The 14753-nt window shown below is 34.8% G+C and overlaps 1 protein-coding gene across 1 annotated transcript in view; it reads right to left on the bottom strand.

Annotated features, from left to right (window-relative positions):
- Window positions 1-14753, bottom strand: part of LOC132544069 (uncharacterized) — a 31239-nt gene that overhangs the window by 12014 nt on the left and 4472 nt on the right. Inside the window, exons 6-23 of the mRNA XM_060207639.1 lie at window positions 14423-14583; window positions 13467-13679; window positions 11969-12149; window positions 11721-11830; window positions 11067-11253; window positions 10477-10637; window positions 9521-9733; window positions 8023-8203; window positions 7775-7884; window positions 7121-7307; window positions 6531-6691; window positions 5575-5787; window positions 4077-4257; window positions 3829-3938; window positions 3175-3361; window positions 2586-2746; window positions 1630-1842; window positions 132-312 (exon numbers count right to left, since the gene is read on the bottom strand). Coding sequence (XP_060063622.1) covers window positions 132-312; window positions 1630-1842; window positions 2586-2746; window positions 3175-3361; window positions 3829-3938; window positions 4077-4257; window positions 5575-5787; window positions 6531-6691; window positions 7121-7307; window positions 7775-7884; window positions 8023-8203; window positions 9521-9733; window positions 10477-10637; window positions 11067-11253; window positions 11721-11830; window positions 11969-12149; window positions 13467-13679; window positions 14423-14583 — 3111 coding nt within the window. The remainder of the gene's footprint in view (window positions 1-131; window positions 313-1629; window positions 1843-2585; window positions 2747-3174; window positions 3362-3828; window positions 3939-4076; window positions 4258-5574; window positions 5788-6530; window positions 6692-7120; window positions 7308-7774; window positions 7885-8022; window positions 8204-9520; window positions 9734-10476; window positions 10638-11066; window positions 11254-11720; window positions 11831-11968; window positions 12150-13466; window positions 13680-14422; window positions 14584-14753) is intronic.

Here is a 14753-nt window from a genome sequence, read left to right as displayed (position 1 = left end):
CGAAAAAAAATCAACTATACCCAATGAAATGTATACTTTGTAAACATCGTTTATCTGAGGATATATTGGTTTAATAATATTCTGTTGAAGCGAACATGAGTTGCCGTATAACGAGACTACTGTAGTGTTACCTGGTCGTGGGATCAACATCCATGTGGAAGACTTCACTTTCGTCTGTATGAATGATGTCACTCTGGTCTAGAGTTGGTTCCTGTTCCATTACAACCCGGTAGATTTTCCCAGTGTTTCCAGGTGAATAAACAAACATGTTACCAACGGCATTGTCAATGGCTATTGCTTGAACGTACAAATCTGAAACACAGTAACACTAAGATTCGAGAGAATTGCCACAACGACCTTATTGAAAATATTCTATTAATCAAGCAATATGTTCAATGTTCGTTAGTATGCCTGATGGGTGCATTGTTTTCGATTACCTGTATAGTTGTTCCAATTACCTACCTGAACTGATGTTTGATGGCGGGTGCAGGAATCAGGAGACAATAACCATAATAGATGGAAAGACTGATATAAACACCATTTATCAAAATAGTACAATACGACAGGGTGGTTAGGTAAAGTGTTCTGTCCTCGTTGCATCGATTTTGATTTTGGATTAGATTTTTGTGTTAAGATGTCTGCCCTGTTCTTTTCTTTTTATTCTCGATCAACAACTTTCTACCAGTAATGTTAAGGCCATAGGCCAAGAACAAATCATATAGTTATTCTACTCTAAAAATGGACCAACTTCTAACATCTGTAATCGTTAACAAAAATTATGTCTCGTGCTTCCATTGAACATTTCCATATGTAACATACGTGTTTTATGCCGTGTGATTAATGTAATAATTTTTATTTCCCATTGATGAATTTTCCATTTCTGGATGACAACAATTCTGCATCCCCATCCTATGGTGTTTATATGTCGTAGTTGATTCGATATTAACGGGCCTGTCTCATTTATCACGATTTCCTTGTACGAATTGATCAAGTGACTGACAAACCATGGGGAATATAGTTTAAGTGTTAGTTCCAATTTTGGATACCTTGTTCTCATTTAAGAACGTGACACTACCTACTAGGATTGACCAATATTTACATGGCGCGTGTCGTCCATGAAGCAGAAGACGCTAACTCCTTCTGTACACCTTGTCTTATTTTCCTTCTACGCTTTTCACAAGTTTGAGTGCACATTCTTTTTTAACACGTTTTACCCTAGTTTCCTTGAACTTGAGTTTGGATTTGTTTATACATTCATACTTGAAGTGTCTTCCAATTTCAACCAGTTACCACCGTGTTATATTAGTCAGTAGAACTTCTAAGTATATTATCGCTGAGTTACGAAATGATGTTAGTATTTGACAAACTACACATAGCACACACAACATCTGTCACTTACCAATATATTTTCCATCTCAGGAAGTATATGTTACATCACTAAGCAGATAAAACTGTTACAGAACGTAGAAACTGTTTGGGAAATTTCATCATCTCGATAAATACTCAAAGTATAATTTAAATGTTTTTAACAATATGTAATTCATTTACCATAACTTAATCACTCTAAGGTTTTGTTTTTAAATTAGTCTGTACATATATATCAACGAACAATAGTTTTAGGTTCCATACCTATTGTTGCTTCTATTCGGACGTCAGAGCCATCCAGCTTCATGCTGTACATGTGAATACTGTTCCACGATCCGTAGTATATCCTCCTGGATATAGGATCGAACGCCATGGTAGACACATCATTCGATATATTTATCTTCGAGAAAGTATTGTTCTCCAATCGAAATACGGTATTTTCGGCAGCTCCAGCGAGCAGGAAAGATCCGTCTACGCCTGCATGCAAAAGGAAATAGTGAGTAAAGTTCATTCTTTCTCTCTCTTTTCTAGGTACGATGATAATAACAGTCCAACGGTTATTCATCAGGAAACGAACATCACCAAACGTCATGTAACATGATAAGGCAAAATGTATTTGTCCAACATTGAAAGCACAGATATTCTGCTTAATAATGATTTTAATCAAGTGAGAGATATACTTGTGTAGTACTTGTTGGTATTTCTGAAAGTACAAATATTTAAGTAACAGTTCATATTATTGGTGGATTTGTGTACTGGTGTTGTTGTTTGGTCATACCAAGAAGTATTATTATTGTTATTCAAAATGGTTGTTGCAGTACAGTCGTGAAATGAGTTTACTTATCCTGTACCTGTGTAGCTCCGTCTGCTACATAGATACATAAAATGAAGATTTTTAAAGTAATAATAATTTGATTTGCGTTGGGGAGCGGAAGTATACCTGTTGCGTTTTTATTTTCATAGATAATGCGACATGCTTTTGGCTTTGGAAATTGTACAAAAGACAAATCTTTCTACAAATTTAGGGTCAGATGAAAAGATACTGTACAGCCAAATAAAGAAGCAAATGCTAAATTTGATGAGGATTAGCAAAGATCATCTTATGTACACAATTTTAGACAGTGCATGAAAATGTAATTCATTATAACCCATTAGTAAAGATCATATGATGTACACAATTTTAGACAGTGCATGAAAATGTAATTCATTATAACCCATACCTCTCGTTGTTGTCTCTGTAGGTGTCCTCGATGTTGTTGTCACTTCGACACGAGATGTTGATACATATACAAGTGTCAATGGATATACGTGGTTTTCTGAAGACAATTCAGGACTAACACGTGCGAATCCTGACCCATCTTTCCGTACAGTAACTATAGAGCTGTATATATACAAAACAGTGACATGAGTGAAAGATAACAAAGCAGACATTGAAATGATGAAAGAATTATGGCGACAGTGTTTTCCTTTTTGATAATATTTTCTGTCTTATAGGATTGCTATATCTGTTATTTGATATCCATTTAATTTCATCTGTTCATATCAATATTTACTGTACTATTCATATATGTTAGCATAATTATGTATCCATTTACAAGTTGAGGTAACAACAAGGAAACTTCATTGTACTAATATATTCATGGTACTTGCATCACATATCCATATGCGGAATCTATGTCTCTGTGTTTATTTTGATCACAGACAATGTATGCTAATCAACGCAACAATTTTGATGTAGTGACACACACATTTGTCTCCATAAAAAGGTACTGGTTTAAAATGATAATATTCTGATCACGTTCCACTTACCTCTGACACAAAGTAGTCGGGGTGTAGGTGCACATCGCCTTACTGAAGTACAAGCTATCCCCAACTGAGACTAGACTTTTGGTTCTAGTACTTGTGTTCCCAATGTCAAAAATCTCGCTGAATGACTGGTTCCGTGATCTATCGATCTTGTAGATCTTGTTATTCATTATTCCATAAACGCTACCATCTGAAAAGGATGATTTTAATCCGATACAATGGAATAGTTGTGCTTGAAATGAACAGGTTGCATTGAGCGTCTCCTCTGCTCAGTATACAGTTCCATGAGTATGAGTTCTTTGCTGAGTATCTTTTTGTCTTATGGAACGAAACAAATACATTTTGGCTATAATATCAATACTTCTATTGTCAAAACGTTTCATACACACAGGATTATAGACATTGGTATCATTTATAGAGCATTCATATAACAAAACATACACCACTGTCTGTAAATATCTAAACCTTATTATCTGTTGTGTTAAACTTATTTCAAGAAGCATAAACAGAACAAACAAAACAAAAACGGTTTGTATTACTGAAAACAAGAAAATCGATATCGTGATAGAAATCAATGATTACATATACCATATATCTTTAGTTTAGGATACAAAGTTAGGTGATTGTCACTTGTGTTTTATAGTATAAATTCCTTACCATCAACCGAAAGTCCAGCGTTGCCCCCAGACATGGACAAAATTTGTTTTTTGTCTGTTCCGTCATAATTCGATTGCCATATACCTGTTGACGATCCCCAAAATAATGTTCTGGAAACGAAAAAAAATCAACTATACCCAATGAAATGTATACTTTGTAAACATCGTTTATCTGAGGATATATTGGTTTAATAATATTCTGTTGAAGCGAACATGAGTTGCTGTATAACGAGACTACTGTAGTGTTACCTGGTCGTGGGATCAACATATATGTGGAAGACTTCATGTTCGTCTGTATGAATGACGTCACTCTGGTCTAGAGTTGGTTCCTGTCCCATTACAACCCGGTAGATTTTCCCAGTGTTTCCAGGTGAATAAACAAACATGTTACCAACGGCATTGTCAATGGCTATTGCTTGAACGTACAAATCTGAAACACAGTAACACTAAGATTCGAGAGAATTGCCACAACGACCTTATTGAAAATATTCTATTAATCAAGCAATATGTTCAATGTTCGTTAGTATGCCTGATGGGTGCATTGTTTTCGATTACCTGTATAGTTGTTCCAATTACCTACCTGAACTGATGTTTGATGGCGGGTGCAGGAATCAGGAGACAATAACCATAATAGATGGAAAGACTGATATAAACACCATTTATCAAAATAGTACAATACGACAGGGTGGTTAGGTAAAGTGTTCTGTCCTCGTTGCATCGATTTTGATTTTGGATTAGATTTTTGTGTTAAGATGTCTGCCCTGTTCTTTTCTTTTTATTCTCGATCAACAACTTTCTACCAGTAATGTTAAGGCCATAGGCCAAGAACAAATCATATAGTTATTCTACTCTAAAAATGGACCAACTTCTAACATCTGTAATCGTTAACAAAAATTATGTCTCGTGCTTCCATTGAACATTTCCATATGTAACATACGTGTTTTATGCCGTGTGATTAATGTAATAATTTTTATTTCCCATTGATGAATTTTCCATTTCTGGATGACAACAATTCTGCATCCCCATCCTATGGTGTTTATATGTCGTAGTTGATTCGATATTAACGGGCCTGTCTCATTTATCACGATTTCCTTGTACGAATTGATCAAGTGACTGACAAACCATGGGGAATATAGTTTAAGTGTTAGTTCCAATTTTGGATACCTTGTTCTCATTTAAGAACGTGACACTACCTACTAGGATTGACCAATATTTACATGGCGCGTGTCGTCCATGAAGCAGAAGACGCTAACTCCTTCTGTACACCTTGTCTTATTTTCCTTCTACGCTTTTCACAAGTTTGAGTGTACATTCTTTTTTAACATGTTTTACCCTAGTTTCCTTGAACTTGAGTTTGGATTTGTTTATACATTCATACTTGAAGTGTCTTCCAATTTCAACCAGTTACCACCGTGTTATATTAGTCAGTAGAACTTCTAAGTATATTATCGCTGAGTTACGAAATGATGTTAGTATTTGACAAACTACACATAGCACACACAACATCTGTCACTTACCAATATATTTTCCATCTCAGGAAGTATATGTTACATCACTAAGCAGATAAAACTGTTACAGAACGTAGAAACTGTTTGGGAAATTTCATCATCTCGATAAATACTCAAAGTATAATTTAAATGTTCTTAACAATATGTAATTCATTTACCATAACTTAATCACTCTAAGGTTTTGTTTTTAAATTAGTCTGTACATATATATCAACGAACAATAGTTTTAGGTTCCATACCTATTGTTGCTTCTATTCGGACGTCAGAGCCATCCAGCTTCATGCTGTACATGTGAATACTGTTCCACGATCCGTAGTATATCCTCCTGGATATAGGATCGAACGCCATGGTAGACACATCATTCGATATATTTATCTTCGAGAAAGTATTGTTCTCCAATCGAAATACGGTATTTTCGGCAGCTCCAGCGAGCAGGAAAGATCCGTCTACGCCTGCATGCAAAAGGAAATAGTGAGTAAAGTTCATTCTTTCTCTCTCTTTTCTAGGTACGATGATAATAACAGTCCAACGGTTATTCATCAGGAAACGAACATCACCAAAAGTCATGTAACATGATAAGGCAAAATGTATTTGTCCAACATTGAAAGCACAGATATTCTGCTTAATAATGATTTTAATCAAGTGAGAGATATACTTGTGTAGTACTTGTTGGTATTTCTGAAAGTACAAATATTTAAGTAACAGTTCATATTATTGGTGGATTTGTGTACTGGTGTTGTTGTTTGGTCATACCAGGAAGTATTATTATTGTTATTCAAAATGGTTGTTGCAGTACAGTCGTGAAATGAGTTTACTTATCCTGTACCTGTGTAGCTCCGTCTGCTACATAGATACATAAAATGAAGATTTTTAAAGTAATAATAATTTGATTTGTGTTGGGGAGCGGAAGTATACCTGTTGCGTTTTTATTTTCATAGATAATGCGACATGCTTTTGGCTTTGGAAATTGTACAAAAGACAAATCTTTCTACAAATTTAGAGTCAGATGAAAAGATACTGTACAGCCAAATAAAGAAGCAAATGCTAAATTTGATGAGGATTAGTAAAGATCATCTTATGTACACAATTTTAGACAGTGCATGAAAATGTAATTCATTATAACCCATTAGTAAAGATCATATGATGTACACAATTTTAGACAGTGCATGAAAATGTAATTCATTATAACCCATACCTCTCGTTGTTGTCTCTGTTGGTGTCCTCGATGTTGTTGTCACTTCGACACGAGATGTTGATACATATACAAGTGTCAATGGATATACGTGGTTTTCTGAAAACAATTCAGGACTAACACGTGCGAATCCTGACCCATCTTTCCGTACAGTAACTATAGAGCTGTATATATACAAAACAGTGACATGAGTGAAAGATAACAAAGCAGACATTGAAATGATGAAAGAATTATGGCGACAGTGTTTTCCTTTTTGATAATATTTTCTGTCTTATAGGATTGCTGTATCTGTTATTTGATATCCATTTAATTTCATCTGTTCATATCAATACTTTACTGTACTATTCATATATGTTAGCATAATTATGTATCCATTTACAAGTTGAGGTAACAACAAGGAAACTTCATTTTACTAATATATTCATGGTACTTGCATCACATATCCATATGCGGAATCTATGTCTCTGTGTTTATTTTGATCACAGACAATGTATGCTAATAAACACAACAATTTTGATGTAGTGACACTCACATTTGTCTCCATAAAAAGGTACTGGTTTAAAATGATAATATTCTGATCACGTTCCACTTACCTCTGACACAAAGTAGTCGGGCTGTAGGTGCACACCGCTCTACTGAAGTACAAGCTATCCCCAACTGAGACTAGACTTTTGGTTCTAGTACTTGTGTTCCCAATGTCAAAAATCTCGCTGAATGACTGGTTCAGTGATCGATCGATCTTGTAGATCTTGTTATTCATTATTCCATAAACGCTACCATCTGAAAAGAATTATTTTAATCCGATACAATGGACTAGTTGTGCTTGAAATGAACAAGTTGCATTGAGCGTCTCCTCTGCTCAGTATACAGTTCCATGAGTATGAGTTCTTTGCTGAGTATCTTTTTGTCTTATGGAACGAAACAAATACATTTTGGCTATAATATCAATACTTCTATTGTCAAAACGTTTCATACACACAGGATTATAGACATTGGTATCATTTATAGAGCATTCATATAACAAAACACACACCACTGTCTGTAAATATCTAAACCTTATTATCTGTTGTGTTAAACTTATTTCAAGAAGCATATACAGAACAAACAAAACAAAAACGGTTTGTATTACTGAAAACAAGAAAATCGATATCGTGATAGAAATCAATGATTACATATACCATATATCTTTAGTTTAGGATACAAAGTTGGGTGATTGTCACTTGTGTTTTATAGTATAAATTCCTTACCATCAACCGAAAGTCCAGCGTTGCCCCCAGACATGGACAAAATTTGTTTTTTGTCTGTTCCGTCATAATTCGATTGCCATATACCTGTTGACGATCCCCAAAATAATGTTCTGGAAACGAAAAAAAATCAACTATACCCAATGAAATGTATACTTTGTAAACATCGTTTATCTGAGGATATATTGGTTTAATAATATTCTGTTGAAGCGAACATGAGTTGCCGTATAACGAGACTACTGTAGTGTTACCTGGTCGTGGGATCAACATCCATGTGGAAGACTTCACTTTCGTCTGTATGAATGATGTCACTCTGGTCTAGAGTTGGTTCCTGTCCCATTACAACCCGGTAGATTTTCCCAGTGTTTCCAGGTGAATAAACAAACATGTTACCAACGGCATTGTCAATGGCTATTGCTTGAACGTACAAATCTGAAACACAGTAACACTAAGATTCGAGAGAATTGCCACAACGACCTTATTGAAAATATTCTATTAATCAAGCAATATGTTCAATGTTCGTTAGTATGCCTGATGGGTGCATTGTTTTCGATTACCTGTATAGTTGTTCCAATTACCTACCTGAACTGATGTTTGATGGCGGGTGCAGGAATCAGGAGACAATAACCATAATAGATGGAAAGACTGATATAAACACCATTTATCAAAATAGTACAATACGACAGGGTGGTTAGGTAAAGTGTTCTGTCCTCGTTGCATCGATTTTGATTTTGGATTAGATTTTTGTGTTAAGATGTCTGCCCTGTTCTTTTCTTTTTATTCTCGATCAACAACTTTCTACCAGTAATGTTAAGGCCATAGGCCAAGAACAAATCATATAGTTATTCTACTCTAAAAATGGACCAACTTCTAACATCTGTAATCGTTAACAAAAATTATGTCTCGTGCTTCCATTGAACATTTCCATATGTAACATACGTGTTTTATGCCGTGTGATTAATGTAATAATTTTTATTTCCCATTGATGAATTTTCCATTTCTGGATGACAACAATTCTGCATCCCCATCCTATGGTGTTTATATGTCGTAGTTGATTCGATATTAACGGGCCTGTCTCATTTATCACGATTTCCTTGTACGAATTGATCAAGTGACTGACAAACCATGGGGAAGATAGTTTAAGTGTTAGTTCCAATTTTGGATACCTTGTTCTCATTTAAGAACGTGACACTACCTACTAGGATTGACCAATATTTACATGGCGCGTGTCGTCCATGAAGCAGAAGACGCTAACTCCTTCTGTACACCTTGTCTTATTTTCCTTCTACGCTTTTCACAAGTTTGAGTGTACATTCTTTTTTAACATGTTTTACCCTAGTTTCCTTGAACTTGAGTTTGGATTTGTTTATACATTCATACTTGAAGTGTCTTCCAATTTCAACCAGTTACCACCGTGTTATATTAGTCAGTAGAACTTCTAAGTATATTATCGCTGAGTTACGAAATGATGTTAGTATTTGACAAACTACACATAGCACACACAACATCTGTCACTTACCAATATATTTTCCATCTCAGGAAGTATATGTTACATCACTAAGCAGATAAAACTGTTACAGAACGTAGAAACTGTTTGGGAAATTTCATCATCTCGATAAATACTCAAAGTATAATTTAAATGTTCTTAACAATATGTAATTCATTTACCATAACTTAATCACTCTAAGGTTTTGTTTTTAAATTAGTCTATACATATATATCAACGAACAATAGTTTTAGGTTCCATACCTATTGTTGCTTCTATTCGGACGTCAGAGCCATCCAGCTTCATGCTGTACATGTGAATACTGTTCCACGATCCGTAGTATATCCTCCTGGATATAGGATCGAACGCCATGGTAGACACATCATTCGATATATTTATCTTCGAGAAAGTATTGTTCTCCAATCGAAATACGGTATTTTCGGCAGCTCCAGCGAGCAGGAAAGATCCGTCTACGCCTGCATGCAAAAGGAAATAGTGAGTAAAGTTCATTCTTTCTCTCTCTTTTCTAGGTACGATGATAATAACAGTCCAACGGTTATTCATCAGGAAACGAACATCACCAAAAGTCATGTAACATGATAAGGCAAAATGTATTTGTCCAACATTGAAAGCACAGATATTCTGCTTAATAATGATTTTAATCAAGTGAGAGATATACTTGTGTAGTACTTGTTGGTATTTCTGAAAGTACAAATATTTAAGTAACAGTTCATATTATTGGTGGATTTGTGTACTGGTGTTGTTGTTTGGTCATACCAGGAAGTATTATTATTGTTATTCAAAATGGTTGTTGCAGTACAGTCGTGAAATGAGTTTACTTATCCTGTACCTGTGTAGCTCCGTCTGCTACATAGATACATAAAATGAAGATTTTTAAAGTAATAATAATTTGATTTGTGTTGGGGAGCGGAAGTATACCTGTTGCGTTTTTATTTTCATAGATAATGCGACATGCTTTTGGCTTTGGAAATTGTACAAAAGACAAATCTTTCTACAAATTTAGAGTCAGATGAAAAGATACTGTACAGCCAAATAAAGAAGCAAATGCTAAATTTGATGAGGATTAGTAAAGATCATCTTATGTACACAATTTTAGACAGTGCATGAAAATGTAATTCATTATAACCCATTAGTAAAGATCATATGATGTACACAATTTTAGACAGTGCATGAAAATGTAATTCATTATAACCCATACCTCTCGTTGTTGTCTCTGTTGGTGTCCTCGATGTTGTTGTCACTTCGACACGAGATGTTGATACATATACAAGTGTCAATGGATATACGTGGTTTTCTGAAAACAATTCAGGACTAACACGTGCGAATCCTGACCCATCTTTCCGTACAGTAACTATAGAGCTGTATATATACAAAACAGTGACATGAGTGAAAGATAACAAAGCAGACATTGAAATGATGAAAGAATTATGGCGACAGTGTTTTCCTTTTTGATAATATTTTCTGTCTTATAGGATTGCTATATCTGTTATTTGATATCCATTTAATTTCATCTGTTCATATCAATACTTTACTGTACTATTCATATATGTTAGCATAATTATGTATCCATTTACAAGTTGAGGTAACAACAAGGAAACTTCATTTTACTAATATATTCATGGTACTTGCATCACATATCCATATGCGGAATCTATGTCTCTGTGTTTATTTTGATCACAGACAATGTATGCTAATCAACGCAACAATTTTGATGTAGTGACACACACATTTGTCTCCATAAAAAGGTACTGGTTTAAAATGATAATATTCTGATCACGTTCCACTTACCTCTGACACAAAGTAGTCGGGCTGTAGGTGCACACCGCCTTACTGAAGTACAAGCTATCCCCAACTGAGACTAGACTTTTGGTTCTAGTACTTGTGTTCCCAATGTCAAAAATCTCGCTGAATGACTGGTTCAGTGATCGATCGATCTTGTAGATCTTGTTATTCATTATTCCATAAACGCTACCATCTGAAAAGAATTATTTTAATCCGATACAATGGAATAGTTGTGCTTGAAATGAACAAGTTGCATTGAGCGTCTCCTCTGCTCAGTATACAGTTCCATGAGTATGAGTTCTTTGCTGAGTATCTTTTTGTCTTATGGAACGAAACAAATACATTTTGGCTATAATATCAATACTTCTATTGTCAAAACGTTTCATACACACAGGATTATAGACATTGGTATCATTTATAGAGCATTCATATAACAAAACACACACCACTGTCTGTAAATATCTAAACCTTATTATCTGTTGTGTTAAACTTATTTCAAGAAGCATAAACAGAACAAACAAAACAAAAACGGTTTGTATTACTGAAAACAAGAAAATCGATATCGTGATAGAAATCAATGATTACATATACCATATATCTTTAGTTTAGGATACAAAGTTAGGTGATTGTCACTTGTGTTTTATAGTATAAATTCCTTACCATCAACCGAAAGTCCAGCGTTGCCCCCAGACATGGACAAAATTTGTTTTTTGTCTGTTCCGTCATAATTCGATTGCCATATACCTGTTGACGATCCCCAAAATAATGTTCTGGAAACGAAAAAAAATCAACTATACCCAATGAAATGTATACTTTGTAAACATCGTTTATCTGAGGATATATTGGTTTAATAATATTCTGTTGAAGCGAACATGAGTTGCCGTATAACGAGACTACTGTAGTGTTACCTGGTCGTGGGATCAACATCCATGTGGAAGACTTCACTTTCGTCTGTATGAATGATGTCACTCTGGTCTAGAGTTGGTTCCTGTCCCATTACAACCCGGTAGATTTTCCCAGTGTTTCCAGGTGAATAAACAAACATGTTACCAACGGCATTGTCAATGGCTATTGCTTGAACGTACAAATCTGAAACACAGTAACACTAAGATTCGAGAGAATTGCCACAACGACCTTATTGAAAATATTCTATTAATCAAGCAATATGTTCAATGTTCGTTAGTATGCCTGATGGGTGCATTGTTTTCGATTACCTGTATAGTTGTTCCAATTACCTACCTGAACTGATGTTTGATGGCGGGTGCAGGAATCAGGAGACAATAACCATAATAGATGGAAAGACTGATATAAACACCATTTATCAAAATAGTACAATACGACAGGGTGGTTAGGTAAAGTGTTCTGTCCTCGTTGCATCGATTTTGATTTTGGATTAGATTTTTGTGTTAAGATGTCTGCCCTGTTCTTTTCTTTTTATTCTCGATCAACAACTTTCTACCAGTAATGTTAAGGCCATAGGCCAAGAACAAATCATATAGTTATTCTACTCTAAAAATGGACCAACTTCTAACATCTGTAATCGTTAACAAAAATTATGTCTCGTGCTTCCATTGAACATTTCCATATGTAACATACGTGTTTTATGCCGTGTGATTAATGTAATAATTTTTATTTCCCATTGATGAATTTTCCATTTCTGGATGACAACAATTCTGCATCCCCATCCTATGGTGTTTATATGTCGTAGTTGATTCGATATTAACGGGCCTGTCTCATTTATCACGATTTCCTTGTACGAATTGATCAAGTGACTGACAAACCATGGGGAATATAGTTTAAGTGTTAGTTCCAATTTTGGATACCTTGTTCTCATTTAAGAACGTGACACTACCTACTAGGATTGACCAATATTTACATGGCGCGTGTCGTCCATGAAGCAGAAGACGCTAACTCCTTCTGTACACCTTGTCTTATTTTCCTTCTACGCTTTTCACAAGTTTGAGTGTACATTCTTTTTTAACATGTTTTACCCTAGTTTCCTTGAACTTGAGTTTGGATTTGTTTATACATTCATACTTGAAGTGTCTTCCAATTTCAACCAGTTACCACCGTGTTATATTAGTCAGTAGAACTTCTAAGTATATTATCGCTGAGTTACGAAATGATGTTAGTATTTGACAAACTACACATAGCACACACAACATCTGTCACTTACCAATATATTTTCCATCTCAGGAAGTATATGTTACATCACTAAGCAGATAAAACTGTTACAGAACGTAGAAACTGTTTGGGAAATTTCATCATCTCGATAAATACTCAAAGTATAATTTAAATGTTCTTAACAATATGTAATTCATTTACCATAACTTAATCACTCTAAGGTTTTGTTTTTAAATTAGTCTGTACATATATATCAACGAACAATAGTTTTAGGTTCCATACCTATTGTTGCTTCTATTCGGACGTCAGAGCCATCCAGCTTCATGCTGTACATGTGAATACTGTTCCACGATCCGTAGTATATCCTCCTGGATATAGGATCGAACGCCATGGTAGACACATCATTCGATATATTTATCTTCGAGAAAGTATTGTTCTCCAATCGAAATACGGTATTTTCGGCAGCTCCAGCGAGCAGGAAAGATCCGTCTACGCCTGCATGCAAAAGGAAATAGTGAGTAAAGTTCATTCTTTCTCTCTCTTTTCTAGGTACGATGATAATAACAGTCCAACGGTTATTCATCAGGAAACGAACATCACCAAAAGTCATGTAACATGATAAGGCAAAATGTATTTGTCCAACATTGAAAGCACAGATATTCTGCTTAATAATGATTTTAATCAAGTGAGAGATATACTTGTGTAGTACTTGTTGGTATTTCTGAAAGTACAAATATTTAAGTAACAGTTCATATTATTGGTGGATTTGTGTACTGGTGTTGTTGTTTGGTCATACCAGGAAGTATTATTATTGTTATTCAAAATGGTTGTTGCAGTACAGTCGTGAAATGAGTTTACTTATCCTGTACCTGTGTAGCTCCGTCTGCTACATAGATACATAAAATGAAGATTTTTAAAGTAATAATAATTTGATTTGTGTTGGGGAGCGGAAGTATACCTGTTGCGTTTTTATTTTCATAGATAATGCGACATGCTTTTGGCTTTGGAAATTGTACAAAAGACAAATCTTTCTACAAATTTAGGGTCAGATGAAAAGATACTGTACAGCCAAATAAAGAAGCAAATACTAAATTTGATGAGGATTAGTAAAGATCATCTTATGTACACAATTTTAGACAGTGCATGAAAATGTAATTCATTATAACCCATTAGTAAAGATCATATGATGTACACAATTTTAGACAGTGCATGAAAATGTAATTCATTATAACCCATACCTCTCGTTGTTGTCTCTGTTGGTGTCCTCGATGTTGTTGTCACTTCGACACGAGATGTTGATACATATACAAGTGTCAATGGATATACGTGGTTTTCTGAAAACAATTCAGGACTAACACGTGCGAATCCTGACCCATCTTTCCGTACAGTAACTATAGAGCTGTATATATACAAAACAGTGACATGAGTGAAAGATAACAAAGCAGACATTGAAATGATGAAAGAATTATGGCGACAGTGTTTTCCTTTTTGATAATATTTTCTGTCTTATAGGATTGCTGTATCTGTTATTTGATATCCATTTAATTTCATCTGTTCATATCAATACTT

Source organism: Ylistrum balloti, unplaced genomic scaffold (assembly GCF_031769215.1).
Source record: "Ylistrum balloti isolate Yb309-2 unplaced genomic scaffold, AGI_CSIRO_Ybal_v1 Utg369586, whole genome shotgun sequence".
Classification (NCBI taxonomy): domain Eukaryota; kingdom Metazoa; phylum Mollusca; class Bivalvia; order Pectinida; family Pectinidae; genus Ylistrum; species Ylistrum balloti.
This window is presented reverse-complemented; position numbering and strand designations above follow the sequence as displayed.